The sequence below is a fragment of the Rhinoraja longicauda genome, chromosome 13 (genome assembly GCF_053455715.1).
Source record: "Rhinoraja longicauda isolate Sanriku21f chromosome 13, sRhiLon1.1, whole genome shotgun sequence".
NCBI lineage: Eukaryota > Metazoa > Chordata > Chondrichthyes > Rajiformes > Arhynchobatidae > Rhinoraja > Rhinoraja longicauda.
This window is the reverse complement of record NC_135965.1, coordinates 35,629,811-35,648,053: the sequence shown is the minus strand read 5'-3', so window position 1 is coordinate 35,648,053 and position 18,243 is coordinate 35,629,811. Positions and strand designations below refer to the sequence as shown.

General features: G+C 41.7%; 1 protein-coding gene across 5 annotated transcripts in view; it reads right to left on the bottom strand.

Moving 5' to 3' along the window:
* pccb (propionyl-CoA carboxylase subunit beta) overlaps window positions 1-18,243 on the bottom strand; it is a 39,398-nt gene that overhangs the window by 19,759 nt on the left and 1,396 nt on the right. For 2 of the 5 annotated variants that reach the window (XM_078410775.1, XM_078410777.1), the window contains exons 2-6: window positions 9,768-9,887; window positions 7,808-7,876; window positions 6,192-6,248; window positions 5,018-5,131; window positions 3,406-3,516 (exon numbers count right to left, since the gene is read on the bottom strand). In XM_078410775.1, coding sequence (XP_078266901.1) covers window positions 3,406-3,516; window positions 5,018-5,131; window positions 6,192-6,248; window positions 7,808-7,876; window positions 9,768-9,788 — 372 coding nt within the window. In that variant the 5' untranslated portion in view covers window positions 9,789-9,887. Of the gene's footprint in view, window positions 1-3,405; window positions 3,517-5,017; window positions 5,132-6,191; window positions 6,249-7,807; window positions 7,877-9,767; window positions 9,888-14,106; window positions 14,322-17,735; window positions 18,001-18,243 lie in introns of those variants that run through there. The other 3 variants (XM_078410774.1, XM_078410773.1, XM_078410776.1) reach the window with 3 other exon arrangements.

The following is an 18,243-nucleotide window of genomic DNA, read 5'->3' as shown; positions in this document are numbered from 1 at the left end:
AAGTGGCAGAGTAAACATGCCCCTGCACACCCTTTTGCTTACGAGTTTTTACATTTTGCCTTTGAAGAGAGTGTTGAGTTAGATGGGTCCTATCATGAACTCTAGCAGATGGTCCAAGAGTTGTTTGTTTTGGTCTAATAACCTGTTGCTGGGAGGAAGATGCAGTTCCCATCAACACATTCTGTCTTTGTTGCACTTGATCAGGCAAGTATTCAGCTGCATGTGAATCTAATTTAGCTGTTGCTTCCTTTTGAGCAGTTCCTTTTCTCATGTAAGAGTTCATCCCATCTGATACTCTAGAGCTACTTTTTAATCCCATGGCCTCGAGTACATTGATTCTTGCATTGGTTGCTGCCAGTTTTCAGCATCTAGTTCCAGTTGTTCTTTCTTTTTTCTCAGTTGTTCTTCCTTTATTTTCAGTTGTTCTTCTCTTTTCAATTGTTCTTCTTTTATTTTCAATTGTCCTCTCAATTGTTCTTCCTCACTTTTCAATTGTTCTTCTTGTGCCTCAATCTCATGCTTGTCTTTCAGGGCGACAACCCGTTCCATGAAAGCAGCCTTTTCTGCCTGAGCTTTAATGTTGAAGATGCACATGATGAAGAACAAGATTTGTGGCTTAATTTAGGTTTTAAGACATTTGAAACACTGTCATCAGGTCCAATGTCACCTGAGTTTACAACACTGTTGTATGGCACTTCCAGCAATGGAGTGTGTAGTTTGCTGACCTACATCAGATAACCACACCTTTAATCTTGTATAAAACCATTAAAAGCTTGAACCCAATGGTTTTGCTTTTCGAGTTCATCTTCAGGCAGTGGTAGCTTCACCAATGACTCGTAATTTTCTTTGACTTCATCACAGAGCTTGATTAATTGAATCAGGTTAGATTGTACTTAATTTACATTTACGTCCCCTCTCATTCTTCTAAACTCCAGCGAGTACAGGCCCAGTGCCGACAAACGCTCGTCATAGGTTAGCCTACTCATTCCTGGGATCATTCTTGTAAACCTCCTCTGGACCCTCTCCAGAGCCAGCACATCCTTCCTCAGATATGGTGTCCAAAATTGCTCACAATATTCCAAATGCGGCCTGGCCAACGCCTTTTCGAGCCTCAACATTACATTCCTGTTTTTGTATATAAGCCCCCTTGAAACAAATGCTAGCATTGAGTTTGCTTTCTTTACTACTGATTCGACTTACAGATGAACTTTTTAGGAATCCTGCACTAGCACTCCCAAGTCCCTTTGCACCTCCGATTTCTGGATTCTCATCCCATTTAGAAAATAGTCTATGCCTTCATTCCTACTACCAAAATGCATGACACCACACTTTACTACACTATATTCCATCTGCCACTTCTCTGCCCACTCTCCCAACCTATCCAAGTCCTTCTGCAGAGTCCCTGCTTTCTCTACAGTACCTGCCCCCTACCTATTTTCGTATCATCTGCAAACTTTGCCACAAAACCTTCAATCCCCTCATCCAGCCAACCTGCTATCCATGCTAGTATCTGCCCTTTGATACCATGGGCTCTCATCTTCCTAAGCAGCCTAACGTGTGGCACCTTTGCAAAGGCTTTGAAAATCTAAGTAAACAACATTGACTGACTCTCCTTTGTCTGTCCTATTTACTTCTTCAAAGAATTCCTGCAAATTTGTCCAGCAAGATCTCCCCTTCACAAAGCCATGCTGACTTTGGCCTATTTTATCGTGAACTTCTAGGCACTCCGCAACCTCATCCTTTATAATGGACTCTAAAATCTTACAAACCTCCGAAGTCAGACTAACTTCTGCCTTTCTCTCTTTTTGTGCAGTGGGGTAACATTGGCAATTTTCCAATCATCTGGGACCACTCCTGACTCTAGTGATTCGTGAAATATCACTATCAATACCTCCACAATTTCTCAAGCCACCTCTTTCAGAACCCTAGGGTGCAGTCTATCCGGCCCATGTGACTTATCCACCTTCAGCCTTTTCAGTTTCCCAAGCACCTTCTCCCTAGTAACAGCCACTCCACTAACTTCCACCCCCAAACTCGAATTTCAGGCACATTGTTGGTGTCTTCCACTGTGAAGACTGATGCAAAAAAAGTTAATCAACTCCTCTGCCATTTCTTTATTCCCCATTATCACTTCTCCTGCATCATTCTCCAGCGGTCCAACGTCCACTCTTGCCTCTTTTTTTTGCTCTTTATATAACTGAAGAAACTCTTGCTATCCTCTTTTATATTATTGGCCAGCTTACCTTCGTATTTCATCTTTTCTCCCCATAAGGAAGGAACTGCAGATGCTGGTTTAAACCAAAGACAGACACAAACAGCTGGAATAACAGCGAGACAGGCAGCATCTCTGGAGAGAAGGAATACCAGCTTCTCGTTTTCACCCAACAAACAGCTTACAATGGCTTGTTTCCTTTATCATCATTACATGTTTGCATATCTTTCACTCATTGTTCCCTATCTCTCTACATCATCATCTGTATCTCTCGTATCCCTTTCCCGTGACTTTCAGTCTGAAGAAGGGCCTCGACCCGAAATGTTATCCATCCCTTCTCTCCAGAAATACTACCTGTCCCACTGAGTTACTCCAGCTTTTTGTGTCTATTTTCACTGCAGTCATTCCCTCTACTCACCTCTTCAGTTGGGCAGAAGGTACCATCAGATTCAGGAACTGCTTCTTCCCCACTGCTATCAGACGACTGAACAGTCCCCTCATAACCTAGGGTGCAGTCCCAATCTTCCAACCTACCTCCCTGTGGACCTTTGACTTCTCTCTAACTAACGCTCTAATACTGTAATTTTATATTCGGCACTCTGGTATATTTCTCTTTGCACTACTTGTATATGATTTGATTGTATTCTATATAGTATGATTTGATTGTATGGCATGCAGACAAAACCTTTCAACGTATCTTGGTTGAATTGACAATAATAAACCAATAAAGTTAATCTCACTTTTATTATCAATTGATTTTCTTTTAAGGTTCATTTTTCTTGTTACTCAATAGATTTCTACCTTTATAAACTAAGTCTACCTCTCAAAAGGAAATGTTGATGTTAATGATTAAAAACATTCAACACTCCAAATATTTTCTTGAACTAAAGGATTTTCTAATCATTTGGCAAATTCTGGCACAGAAAGAAGCCCAAGTAGAGAAACAACAAGCCAAGCAGCAAGTCATGAAAAATCAGCAATTCAGACTGATGAATCGCACATCCAATATAATGAATCCTTTGTTGTACATAATTTGTATGTTTGTTACACCTCTCAGAATAACGTTTAGCTTGCTTGGAACATATATTGCAACAATGGCCTAATTCCAAATACACGATAGGATTTCTTGGTTACAAAGGCAGAACATAAAACAAGGGACTTCTGTAATCAAATCATTAATTAATGCACCTTACCTTTACCATAAATGTAAAGTCAGTTAAGGCAGGTGAATAGACAGCACCACCAGCACAAGGACCCATGATGAGGGAGATCTGGGGAATGACTCCAGAGGTCAATACATTTCTCTGCAAAATATCAAATTCACATTGTTATTGCAATACAATAGGAATCTAATGTATAAAGCAAGTTGTTCATCAAGCAAGATGATAAATCAACTAACATTCATTAAAACAGCCATCAATATTTGTGGAGTGTTTTACAGATAAAGTTGATCCTTTGTTGATTCTACATCAATCCATAGTCTTTATTTTAAATGTACTCAGCAACATATGAAAGGAAGCATATTAGGATAACTGTCTTAATTCTATAAAAAGTTTGCATGATACTTCATACTTTTTGATTTATGCAATTTATAAAATTTCAGAGACATCAATGAGATCATGATTGTAGGTCAAAAATCATTAAAATGCAACTGCAATCAAAACACTATTCCAGACACAAGGAACTGCAGAAGCTGATTTACTAAAAAAGACTTCTGGAGTAACTTAGTGGGTCATGCAGCATCGCTGGAAGACATGGATGTGATGTTTTGGATTGGGACCCTTCTTCAGACATTGTTACGTGTGGTTGGGCTACAACTCCCAGCAGTGACCGTTAAGGGAAACCCTCCTTGCACAAACCTTCACTGACAAACCAATTCCAGATACAGGATTTGGCATTCCATCACTTCAAGCTTTTCCCTTTTAACAATTGGATGAGAGTGGCAGGCTAACATTATAAATAAGAATTCAATGTAACTACGTTCAGATCAGCGTAGATAGGCATTGTACTGTGTTGAAAGCAATCTTACAAGGAGTTGATGCTTCTCGTCTAGATCACAAAAGTGGCATGCACATTTTGATGAGCAAAGTTCCTTGCTAAAACAAAAATGACACTGTATGACCCAAGGCTCAATGTTGAAACTTGCAAAATTTCCTTACTGAACAAAGCGTGTGCTTTGTACTTAATTGCAACATAAGAAATATAAACTATAGATTACATTTATGAAATGCCTGATGTTACTGGGATCATCATCTGGGAGCAAGTAATCAATGGGTCTGAAGAAAAGGCTACTATTTTATTATTGATAGGGCAGACAAACCATTATCTAACTGTGGAAATGTCAAATACTAGACGGCATAGCCTCAAGGTGAGAGGGACAAAGTTTAAAGGAGATGTGAGGGGCAAGTTTTTTAAATGTAGATGGTGGGGGCAATCCGATAGAAGCATTTAAGAGGTTTTTAGAGACACATGAACATGCAAGGAACGGATGCATATGGATCACATGCAAGCAGATAAGAGTAGTTTATTTCGGCATCATGTTCAGCACAGACACTGTGGGCCGAAGGGCATGTTTATGTGCTGAGCTGTCTTATGTTCTAATTAGTTTTTGGTATTTACAATTGCCTTAAGTTTTAATTTGCAGAAGAATTAAGTTGTTGTGCATGGAAAAACAGTAAATAAATCTTAAAAATGTAATTTTTTTCACCCTACCCCATCAGCTTCAAGTAAAACCTGGTTAAAAACACAAAAATTGCATGAAAATGATTCTTATGTTTGTTTAATTTTACATATTGCTAATCTCACCAGGAAAATATCGGCATAACCAGCCAAGGACTCCACACCTTCCTGAATACGTGCCCCTCCAGAGTCATTCAGACCTATTACTGGGGCTCCCACCAAGAGAGCCTGATCCATTATCTAGAAAATAAGTTATATTTGATAAATTAATATCCTTAAAATTGATGGAACAATGATTACATTTTATTAAATCTGGATGTATGTAATCTAAGTATCAGGCCATTTCTGTATATCTTTACTGGTTCAATTTTGTATTGTTTGGGGAAACCCCCAAGTACACAAAACCTTTCAAAACCCATACAGGAGCTATAAACATGTGGAACCAATGCTGCAACAGCTGCAACCCGTGTAACATGCAGCCTCTATTTGCAGCAAATGAATCTGGGTGATCTTAGAGTAGTGGTTGGGTCAGGAAGGAACGGCAAAACAGGATATCTAAAGAATAAGACCTAAACAATCACACACTGTCTTAATTTAACTGAAATGTTAGACCATGGAGCATTTGCACGTTCTGCTTCAAATGTTAGGGCTCAGTTTAAAAGATAACTAGACCAAGTGGACCTGTTGGGGCCCAAACCTCTCCTGCATTGGTGCAGCAGTCTCTCATTCCCCCCTCCCCTCCTCTCACCCCCTCCTTCCCTCCCCTTTCCCTCCCTCCTCCCCTCACCCCACTCCTCCACCCCCCCTTCCCCTCCCCCCCAACTCCATCCCCCTCAACCCCCCTTATCCTCCCTCCTCCCCCCTCCCTCCCTAGGAGATAGATTTAAACTTTTAAATGTGAATAACTTTAAAAATATAACACCAATGAAACTTCAAAGAAACTTCTTCTATTAGCACCAAGGGCTCATGTTGGCGACCTCCTCGTGGTGAGCCCTTTCAACTGACCTTAGTCAGGCGGACGACAACAAACGGAGACAGCAGAAGCAGCTTCATAACTTCTGCTGCCTCAAACACAAGAAGACATTAGCACCAAAGTGAGTCAGGTGGGCCTAAAATTGTCGCGTTACCGTGTACCGTTTTGGCTGTAGTTCAGGAACAAACAAACGAGAGTTTTAGTATATAGATGATTTGCATAGCACATCTCGCCTCTAGTCACATGTAGTTCTAGATCATACAGGGGTCCTTTTTTGATTAAGTGGACTCAATGCAGAATACAATGTCTGGTTACTTATCGTTTTACCTTACAGATTTTCTGTGCATGAGCTCCTGACAAACTTCCCCCAAAGACTGTAAAGTCCTGCCAAAAAGGAAATAAAATTATTGCAAGCATTGTAAATATTAAGTGGAATATGCATCAGTTTCTCATAAAACTGGAGTTAAACAGATTTTAATATTTGACAAATATATATCTTGAGGAGCTTTTAAAAGAACTACAGAGAGCCAGAAATGTATGATGGTGGCAGAAATAATGAAGCTCAGCACCCGGTAGTAAGCAATTAAACTTGGAAATGTGCAAGAAGATGGAATTAAAAGAACACATCTTTCCAAATTGTGGGACTGGAATAGGTTAGAGAATGGGAAGGGAAAGTCGAAAGCAAAATTTTAAAAAAAACAAGGATAAATGTATATCCTTGGGTAGAAACCACAGAAACACGAAGAGTATAGGCTAGGGATCAGAAACAGAGGAGAGTATTACCTCAGGCCAATAGGGTGCAATACAAAAGAAGATTGTCCAAAGGTACATTGGAATAGTTGTGTCTAGAGGTAACAACAGCAAAGGTGTGAGAATCAGCAAGTGAACCTAGGCATGGAAATGTTTCAAAGGGAGGGGTGGGGGGGTGAAATGTGATTTTTGCTGACAGTCAAGGTCCAAAACTCACCTGAGTACTGGAGTGACCCAGTGGGCCCCTTCTTTGGACTTGTTTGGGGGAGGGGGGAAAAAGCTGGTAGAGAGCAGAGACAGGGCAGCCTGGCAAGTAATAGGTGGTTGTAGTTTGGGGGAGGGGGGGAGGAGCTATAGGTGCGAGCCCAGATGGAGGAAAAGATTTGGTGGTAACCTACTATTGGAGAATGTAATGTTCATACTGTTGGGTTGTAAGCTACCCAAGCAGAATACGAGGTGCACTGGTCGTTATAGTATGTAACCTTGGCAGAAAATAATTCTCTTCCTCTCCCTAATAACTAAAAGAGACACATATGCCATTGAAACCCTTGGATTAGGGTCAGGTTGGAGGCATTCGACAAAATATATTTTTGATACTCCCACTTGCAACACCATTTGGCTACACATGAATGTAAGGGAAAAAGGCAAGGTAATGAGTTCAACATCGCAATGTTCTCAGAAAGGGTAATCACTTTTATTGCATTTCAAATGCAACTACTAAGAATATTGATTTTAGTTCTCTTCATTTCTATTCTTCAGATCAGGTTTCATGCCTTTCACTCAAATAAAAAAAACATCATGGTTTGAGTTAGTGAAAAGCTTTGGCAAATCTCTCCATCTTGGAGATCTAAAAAGTATGGGATAGACCAATTACACTTTCTTCATGACGTTTAGATAAATTACCAGAAAGGAAGCACGAGAACAGCTTACCACCAGATTACCAGACGAGAAGAATGCACTTATTTTGTCTTACAGCCCATTTGCCCACAGGAAATAGGCTAGTTTTCCAAAATACATCAAATTCTCTGACAGCTAGCCCATGCATACTGCCAGCCTATTTCTAGCATTCTGAACTTGAGAGGAACCAGGATTCCAGATCAAATCTACCCTCGTGTTTTAGTAAGGTGTCGTAGTACTTCCAAAAACTCTTAATCCTTCCAAGAAAAATATTTAATGAAAATATATATCATTACCTGGCTGAAGACATAAACAAGTCGCCCATTAATTTGGCCCTGACCAGTCACAACGCTGTCACCAGGAAACTGAAAGAGCCATAAGAATGAACCAATAAGTTAGTGAAAAATCTTTTCAAATACTGTAATAACAAGTATGAAGTTCAGAGTAGAAACAAAGAACTGCAGATGCTGGTTAATGCATAAAAGGACACAAAGTGCAGGAGTAACTCAGCAGGTCAGGCAGCATCTCTGGACAACATGGTTAGGTGATGTTTCGGGTCGAGACACTTCTTCAGAGTCTTGGTGTGGAACTGGACCTGGAATCCAGGTGAGATGACGGCCCCTGCCCGCGGGCGGCAGGAGTGCAGGTAAAGGTCGATGGTGGCTGCAGCAGGTAAGGCCTGGAAGCAGCCATAGTAGCTGTGCGGGCCGGGGTGGCATCGATAGCCCAGCCTGTCGGTAGGTCCAGCTTGGGAGAGTCTGGGATAGTGGTGCGGGCCGAAGGTGATGGTGGTCGCCCGGCCATCAAACGGCCAAGGGTTTGTGTCAGCAGCCCGGCCTGCACGCGGCCAGGGAGGCAGTACGGGCCGGGGGTGGCGTCAGCAGACCAGCCAGAGAGGCCATGCGATGTCAGCTGCCCGGCTTGGAAGCAGCTGGGAAGGCGGTGTGGGCAGGGGATGGCATTGGCAGCCAAGCCTGGCAGTGAAGGTCACCGGGTCCGGCCTGGAAATGGCCGGCGTGGTGATGCGGGCCGGAGAGTGGTGTCGGCAGCCTTGCTTGGCGGTGAAGGTCGGTAGGCCTCATCTAGAAGTGGCTAGGGAAGTGGTGCGGGACGGTGGTAGATTTGATGGTCCTGGCCTCAGAGAGACCAGGTGAATGTTGGTGTTGCATCTCCCGGTGATCCGGAAAGTGACCTATCTACACTCTCCAGAGATGCTGCCTGACCTGCTCAGTTACTTCAGCACTTCATGAGCTTCGTCATTGCACAAGTTTTGATCGAAGCCATTGCTTGTTATTTTCAATGTCTGTCAATTTCAATAACCAGCAGCCTGTGTTTTTAAAGAGACAGTGGTGTCTGATTACTGTGGGGATGCTCCGTCCGCTATAATTGAAATTCATTATAAAGAGGTCTGTAATAACGAGGGTTTACAGTACAATACAATCCCCCCTTCCACTCTCCCCAAAGGAAATGCATGTCCCACGTCAGAAAGAGTTCGGCATTACGAACATTTGAATATGATAAAAAGGTTCTTTTATTGCTGTCTTTTCAGAAATAATCAGCATGTTGACCATGATTATTCATAATTCAAGATGTTTACCCAATTCAGGGAATACACAGATCCATAAACATTCTGATTAGATGGTTGAGTTACAATTTCCTCTCAAGAACAATGCATCATATTGCAGCTATGATTCACAGAAAGATTTCTTCTGCTTATTTGCGAGAACAGGGACTAATGTAACACTACATTCATGAATGCAATTCCATCCTGCATCCAAAGATGTAACAAAATAATTCTGTACACCAAGTCAAAATCAAGAAATGTACATACAAAATTTAAGACGGAAGTAAAACAATTGTGAGTGAAGGTTAGTTTTTCTTCTTCAAATTCCAAGCTTTTACTGAATTATACTCATGCTACGAAAGTCATTTAATTCCCCCCCCCAATCTCCATTTGTTTTAAAGTTGAGGAGCATTCCTTTTCTACACTTGGCCATTTCAATGTCAATCAGACAGGGAGTACTTCAAACTGACCAGAATATTTGTTCAGAAGTTATATGGCTCCAATGAATTCTGGTCAATTTGAAGTACACTCTATCTGCGAGACATTTGTAGAAAAGGTATGCTAAATGTAGAAAAGGTATGCTACTCAACCTCAAAACAAAAATGTTATGATTAATTGTTACTTTTGAAAGGACAACCATTATAAACATAGATCGAAAATAAGTCATGCCATTTCTACACATCGTACCGTACCTTATTGTCTTCTGTGCCCATGCCAAAATCTGAGCATCGGTGTTCAACAAACTTGTCATATTCTACAAAGGTGTCAGGGTCCAGGAGCAGCTGGATACGTTCCCTGGCAGTCAGCTTCCCCTAAGTAGAGACAACCACAATTACAATGTCATTTGTACAGGTTAGATTATATTTTTCCTCCCCGGAAACATGGGAAGTGGTAAACAGAAACAAAGAATGAATGCATCCAATGCATTTTCATAAGAACAGCCGAAGTTTTATATACACAGTGTACACGCTGTCAAGAATTTGGCACCTATTTCAAAGCAGAAATTAAAAAGTGTATTTATTCTCACTGTGGTATAGCTGGTAACCATATTTACTTTTTAGCTTTACAGCGTGGAAACAGGCCCTTCGGCCTACAGTCCGCACTGACCAGTGAACCCCGCACACTAACGCTATCTTACATACACTAGGGACGATAGTTCATCCCGGGTCTCTGGGGCTGGAAGGCAGCAATTCTACCTCTGCCATTATTGCATAATCTTTATGGAATCAATCCTGACCTCAGGTGGTGTCTGTGTAATGTTTGCATATTCTGCTTGTAAGCCCCATGGTTTTCTGCTGGCTTGCTTCCAGTTTCCTCCCACATCCTGAAGAGATGCTGGTGGATTAACGGATTACTGTAAATTACCCCACGATGCAGGTAAGAGGCAAAAAAAAAAAGTTTCAGTGGTAGGCATGTGAGAGAGAATGGATTACAGGAAAGCAAGAAATTATGGGATTGCGCAGCTGGGAACAGCATGAATCAGATGAGCCAAATGGCCTCTTGATTGTAAATATTACAGCACAGAAGTGGTATTTTAGACCCATGCTTAATTGGAATACAATGTCTGTTATACGAGAATTTTGCCCAGTCTGTGACCCATAACGCTGTGGTCATAGCGCTATGTTTAAAGCCCATGGCACTGCAGCCGACAGCTTGGTTTAAATTCCAATGCGTTCAGCCAACAGCACTCTGTTTAAACCTTTGCGCGCCAAACCGGCAGCGCTGTAGGTATTGCTTTGCGTGGCAAGTCTGTAGCGCTGTGTGTATTGATTTGCATGCCAAGTCTGTAACGCTGTGTGTAATGATTTGCACGCCAAGTCTGTAGCACTGTGTGTATTGCTTTACGTGCCAGTCTGCGGATGATAGCGTTTGTTCCCAAGGGGGGGGGGGGGGCTCGCTCAGATGCAGTCCCCTGCCATTGGTTAGTTTAAATTTGGGAGCAGCGCTATTGGCCAGGACTTAACGGCGGTTATTTCAACGGCTGATTTCGTACCTGTGGCGCCAGGAAACCATGTTTGTTTTTGTACGATTGGGGTTCACCGATGGGCTGAGTCGCGATTAGCGCCGTGGACAGAGGCAGAGAGAGAGAGGTGTGCTGCTGTAAAACGGACCCCACGCATACCAAGACAAGTATTCTTTTTGGTCTCTCTCTTGCCAATAAATCTGATGTATTCATGTACCAAATGAGGATGCAAAGTTTGGTGATAATGTGCACTGTGAGGAAGATACTAAGGGGTTTCGGAGAGTTGAACTGTTTCCGCTTAGACAGCCCTGGGTAAATATTATAAAGCAGTTAGAATAGCAAATGTTACATTGGCATTCATTCTAAGAGGGTTTAAGCACAAATGTATAGACATATTGCTCCAATTATTTAGAGCCGTGAAGAGATTATGTCTGGAAGTATTTTGTACATATGGCTCCACCTACCAGGAATGTATGTACACAAGAAAGTGCAAGAGTCCAGTGAAGGATCACCAGATTGATCCCTGGGATATGTTTGTATTACTAAGTGAGATTAAGTAGATTAGACCTGTATTTCCTCGAGTTCAAAGAATGAAAGGGAACCTCATTGAAATTCTGACAAGGCTTGGCAGGATGGAAGCAGGGTTTGATGCTTCCACTGAATAGGGTGCCAAGAACCAGGAAACAAGGTTTCAAAATAAGTTGGCTATTGAGGTCAGAGACAAGATTCACCCAAAAAGTGGTGAATCTTTGCAACACAGTGCATGAAGGCTGTAGAGGCTCAATTAGAGTTTACTCATGACAGAATGCCAGGTTTCTTAGATATTAAAAAATCAACATTTGTGAGATTAGGGCAGGAAAGAGTAGAAAGATCAGTTTCAATCTTTAGGAATGAGGGGCTGTATGGCCTACTCCTGCTTCTTATGCGCCAACATTTTTGAAGAGTATTCCTTCAGTTTTTAAAAATAAATAAAACACTCAAAAGACAATGTATTAAGTTATCAAGAGGCAGAAATATATAAAATTAAAATTCCATTGTATAGTTAAATGTACGAGATATTTATTTGACTGGAGGTTTAATTCTATATGAGCAATGTTTTAGTTTATTTTATTTTTGTTATGTACACTGATCAGCCAAAACATTATGACCAATGACAAGCGAAGTGAATAACATTGAATATCTTATTACAATGGCACAAGGGGTAGGATATATTAGGCAGCGTGAACAGTCAGTTCTTGAAGTTGATGTGTTGGATGCAGGGGAAATGGGCAGGAATAAAGACCTAAGCGACTTTGACAAGGGCCAAATTGTTATGGCCAGACGACTGGGTCAGAACATCTCTGAAACGGCAAGGCTTGTGGGATGCTCCCGGTCAGCAGTGGTGAGTACCTACCGACAGTGGTCCGAGGAGGGACAAACCACAAACCGGCGACAGGGTGTTGGGTATCCAAGGTTCATGGATGCGTGAGGGCAACAAAGGCTATCCCGTCTGGTCCGAACCGACAGAAGGTCTACTGTGGCACAAGTCACAGAAACTTTTAAATGGTGGTCATGGGAGGAATGTGTCACAATACACAGTGCATTGCACCCTGCCGCGTATGGGGCTGCACAGAGGACCAACAGCATATTAGGCAGGTAGTCATAATGTTTTGGCTCATCGGTGTATATCGAGGTACAGTGAGAAGCTTTTGTTTGCGTGCTATCCTGTACAAAAGACTATACATGATTACAATCAAGCTGGCCACAGTGCAGATAAAGGATACAACATTTAGTGCAAGATAAAGTCCGATTAAATATGTTGTCTCCAAAGAGGTAGATGAGAGGTCAGGATTGCACTCTAGCTGATGAGGGGACAGTTTAGTTGCTGATAACAGTCGGGAAGAAACTGTCGCTGAATCTGGTAGTATGCATCTTTTCACTACTGTACCTCTAGCCTGATGGAAGAGAGGAGGAGGAGGAGTGACTGGGGTGAGACGGGTCCTTGATTATGCTGGCGGCCTTGCCAAGGCAGCGTGAAATGGAGATGGAGTCAATGGAAGGGAGATTGGTTTGCTGGATGGTCTGGCCTGCGTTCACAACTCTCTGCAATTATTTGCATTGCTGGATGGAGCTGATCCCAAACCAAGCTGGGATGCAACCCGATAAAAATGCAAATCTGCAGCTGAACAATAAAGCTCCAGAAAATGGTGAACTAAAATTCTCACTATGTCACCTGTACCCAAGGATTTATTTGATTGAATTAACAACAAAGATGCTTAATTATATAATAGTAATTTTTATCCAGAATTTATTATTCTTAAAATGCGATCGCCACAATGGCAAACAGCATTTGGTGCTATCAGAATAGAGGATTTTTAAATATAGGACCACCCCATGGTCAGGACATGGTTCCATTCCAGAGAACTGTTCATAACTCGAACAGTTTGCACAAATGCTGCCTGACCCACTGAGTTCCTCCAGCACTATGTTTTACAATGGATCTGCATACTCGGGTATTTACAGGTTTGCAGCACACGAGATCTTTCAAAGTCACTGCAGCAGATCTCTGAAATTTGTCTCAATTTGCTGCTTACCACTGCATCAGAAGAGGAGATCCATGAACTGTATTCAAGGAGAAATTATTTCAGCTATGAAACAGGTGTCACTCCTTGCCATTAAGATTATCCACTATTTCTGTCTTCGAACAAGTGCCGAAAGCTACGAATTGTATTTGTATGCCGCTGAAGGAATCCCATTAATGATCCAGTTCTTTTCATCAACAAGAAACATTTCCAATGCCTTTTCTTATTAGGTGGGCATTGATCATGAACAATGCCATGCTTTCACAAAGAATACACATCACCTTCACCCTCAAGTGGACTGAACTGCTAGACATATTCAGTATCCAAGACAGCCTCAAAAAGAGATCCTGGGGGGCTGTGGTTACTCTGGACTTCCTTGGTTACTCACTTTAGTGCAACGGAATCATAATAATCGAGCACAGATATATTGAGAACCACCCAATGACCAGAATTGTTGTTGAAAACAAAAACACCATTGGTCTTCCAAAATGAGAAGTCGCTGCTTACATCAGTTCCGGGATAACCTGCAAAATTTGCAGGGTGGTTATATGCTGCTAGCCAATCAATATCACCGGACAGAGTCCAAACGAGATCCAGAGCCCAAGGTCATGATACAGAGCTGAATGAAAAGCAAGAGAAAGACCAGTAATTAGGACTTTCAGTACCAGTCCCCATAGCCTTTTTTCCCAGCTCACATAATAATGCATGTACGAGATGAGACTTCTCTCAGTTTATTTTTAACAATGAACCAACAAAATTATAGACGGTCGTGCAGCTCCAATGATCGTCTGCATAAATCAAGGATCACAAATCAGAGCACACCAATAATCAGGCAGAGGTGCCCAAACAACACAACACTCTCTCACACACTGCTTTGTGTGATACCTACATTTTCAGTTCAGTTTAGTTTATTGTCATGTGTACCGAGCTACAGTGAAAAGCTTTTGTTGTGTGCTAACCAGTCAGCGGAAAGTTAATACATGATTACAATCAAGCCATTCACTAAGAGTCGCCTGGGTTGGGCGCCATCAAGCCCGCCGACGGGACACTAATAAACTAATTCCTCATCCAAAATTCCTGAAGAGTAGAGTACAGACTTTTTCATCCATTACAGGTCCAGAAAGGAAATACAAAATTGTCAGATAATTGCTAAAGAAATACATTGATTCAGCAATCCAGAACCAAGGTCAGTGACACCCCCTCCCCTTCCCTGTCCCCCCTCTATGAGGAATGGGCCCATCGGGTCCACATGGTCTAGTAGTCAATAAATGGCCATCTGAGTAAGGGTCTCGACCCGAAACGTCACCCATTCCTTCTCTCCAGAGATGCTGCATGTCCCACTGAATTACTCCAGCATTTTGTGTCCATCTTAAGAAAAAGCTGTCAGCTTTTTAAAAAAATGCATTTAAAAAAAAATCACATTTGTAAGATGTCAAGTCCTGAAATTATGATTTTTTTAAAATCCTTCGGTCATAAAACACTGTTAGCTGTGAGTGTTTCACAGCTAAAGAACCTTCAGCCACAAGGATATGCACAAGGTGAACTAATTAACCCTTGAAGTACTGCATTTGCACCTAAAGTTAGTTGCCCAAGCATAAATGAGTGAACTTAACATGTTTTTGCATTATTGATTCTTTCAGGCCAATGGTTATCACATTACACATTAAAATTGATTTGCAGCCAATTAAATCTCTTAAAAAAGGAAGTTGATTAATTTTGACAAAACCAAACAAGCAATTTAAAGGATAAAAACCAGGAAGTACTTATCTGTTATGAATGTAAAAGAGTTGATGTTTCAAATCCATGGCCTTTTAGAAGAACACCTAACCTTTGGATGAAAGGTCAGCAACCTGGAACATCAACTCTGTTCCACTCTTCACAGAGGTCATGTAACGTGCTGAGCACTTCCAGAGCTTTCTGCTTTTATTTGAGGATTTCTAGCATTAGTAGATTTTTCCCCTTTGCAGAAATAATCTAAAGGGGAAACAGTATTTCAAAAAATAAACCAGGTGTTGAATTAGAGACCATGATATAGAAACAATGGAAGCAAGGAGCTAAATTTTGTTTCTATTTAATGAATGCGATAATGCTAATACCTACTTTATCTCAGCCATACAAATTGGCAATACGGCCAAAACATAGTTTTTCTGAATTTATTATAAGATGGGTAATAGCTCATATGTATGACAGGAGAGACTGCAGAACTGGAATCATGTGGAAAAAGCAAGGTGCTGGCGGAATTCAATAGGTCAAGCAACACATGTGGAGGGAGTAGACAGACATTTCAGGTCAGTATCCATCTTCAGACTGACGGAGTAGGGAGGGAGCATTCTGAAAAGAAAGGTAGGTGTGTGGCAATACCTGCCAAGCAATAAGGTGAACACAGGTAAGGTCCGGGAGAGGTTGGGTGGGGGGGGGGGGGAGATAATTGGCAAATGGGTGGAGATAGTAGTAGCAAAGACTAGAGGTGAGAAGGAGACAAGGGAATGTCTGCAAAGGAAAGAGGAGGAGGAATGAAATGTAGTCAGATAAAGGGAAGTGGGGACTTGGAGATTATCAACTGGAGGATGGGAAAAGAACAAGATGACAGGGGTAACAGGAGAGGTGTGTGCGCACCATTAGGCTGCACGTGGAACGCGAGGTCCCGTTCTTCCGATATGTATTAGGCTTCACTTTGACAAGAGAAATTTACAAATGGGTTCACCATTGCCCTAGTAATGTTACTGACAGAAATCCAGAACCGAGAACATAATTAAGAAAATAAAATAGCAAATCCTCTACAGCATGGTAACAAATGTGTGCATTTCTAGTTGTTACCCATCAGTTTGTTACATCACAAAATAATGAAAAAAGATGAGTAAATGCTACCCTAGTTTATCAAAACATTTCTCCAGTGAGGCATATATGTTGACATTTACTTTTCACCACAGTTAAGACTTAATAGTTATTTTGTTTTTTCCCCTCAAATAATTGGCCATTAAACATCCATCAAAAAAGTAGTATCTAAAAGCAGTTATCTGGCATAATACTAAAAATGCTATTTTTATACCAGAGCCTTGTAAATGCCATCTGGAAATTTGAACTCCTTCGCAAGTTGGTACATCACTTGAATCACTTACAGAAACAGAATATTTTTTAATCCAAAAATGTTGAAATCAATTTAATACAATATAATCCCATGTGAAGGAAACTTGGTATGCCATCTAGCAAAACAGTGGAAGGAGCACCCAATTCATTTTTGTAAGTGGAACATATGCAGTCTTACTTTTGCAAAACAAGCTGGCTGGCTATGTATAAATTTGCATTACAAATGTAAATACTTAGTAATATTTAACATTAAACATTATCATTGGTTTCATGCCTGCCCTCAAGAAACAATGTTTTACACTTTTTAAAAAGTGTACATTTTACACATAAAATGACAGTCTGAGTCTCCAATAAATTGTCCGAGTCTCCCAATAAATACAAGTAACGATCGCCTAAGTAATGACCCAATGTTGACTAAATTCGCTAATTCAAGATATATTTTAACGCGAATGAGAATAAACACAAGGAACGTTAATAAAATCTGGCAATACACCATTATGTGTTCATCATTAACTTGCTGTGAAATTAAATTATGTGTTTAATAGTGAAGAAGCTGCAAAATTCCGATGGAGGTTGATCGGCAGGAAGCGTACAAGGACACAAAGTGCTGGAGTAACTTAGCAGGTCAGGCAGCATCCCCGGAGAACATGGATAAGTGCCGTTTCGGGTGGAGTCACTTGGTCATCAAACGTTATGTTTTCGTGCTCCACGGATGCTGCCTGACCCGCTGACAATTTCTATTGTTATTTTTGTTATTTGGATGTCTCACATAATTGTTACAAAGATGCCTCCGAGCAGCATCACCAAATATAAGATTTCACCCCTGGAAAAGATAAGCGATCGTCGCCCTACCCAGCAAATGACATTGATGACATAAGTAACAAATGTCATCAATTAATGCCTCCCAGTCTGGCACCAGAAAGGGCACCTACTAGACCAAGGACATAATCGCAAATAAACAGAACGTTTATAAAGGAAGGCAATAATTAAACATATGCCAGAGTCGTTGTAAAGGCTTTTTGTTAATATAGACGATGTCTCAAACGTACCCTCTTGTGTTGGGCATCTATCCTGTGTTGACCTCCTCCTAGCAGCGCCCTTAGAGACTTCCTCTCGATTCTCTCCTGCACGGTCAAGTTGCCAACTGAGTACCATTGCCTCGGCTCCTTGGCAACTCTAACGGTCGCAGAAAGAGATGTGTATTTGCTCAACCGCAAGACACGGGTGAGCGAGCGGGAGCAACACAATACCGACAGCCCAGCCGCCATGATCCCGAATGGGGGTTCCAGTTTTGCGCGAACCAGGATCAGCCCGCGGTCCGCCCGCATCGTCTGATCGACGGCCGGACTAACCAATCGGCTTCGGGAAGGCAACGCCGGCGCCGCTTTCGACCAATCATGCAGAAGGGGGCGGGTTCGATCGCGTCGGCATGGTTGGCTGATCGAGCACACGCAAATGACAACGGGTAAAAATAATGCGGCGTCGCTGCTGGGAGTTGTAGTTCGCTGAAAACCAGCACGATGATGTCGTCCGCCATGATGTGGCGGTGAAGAACTA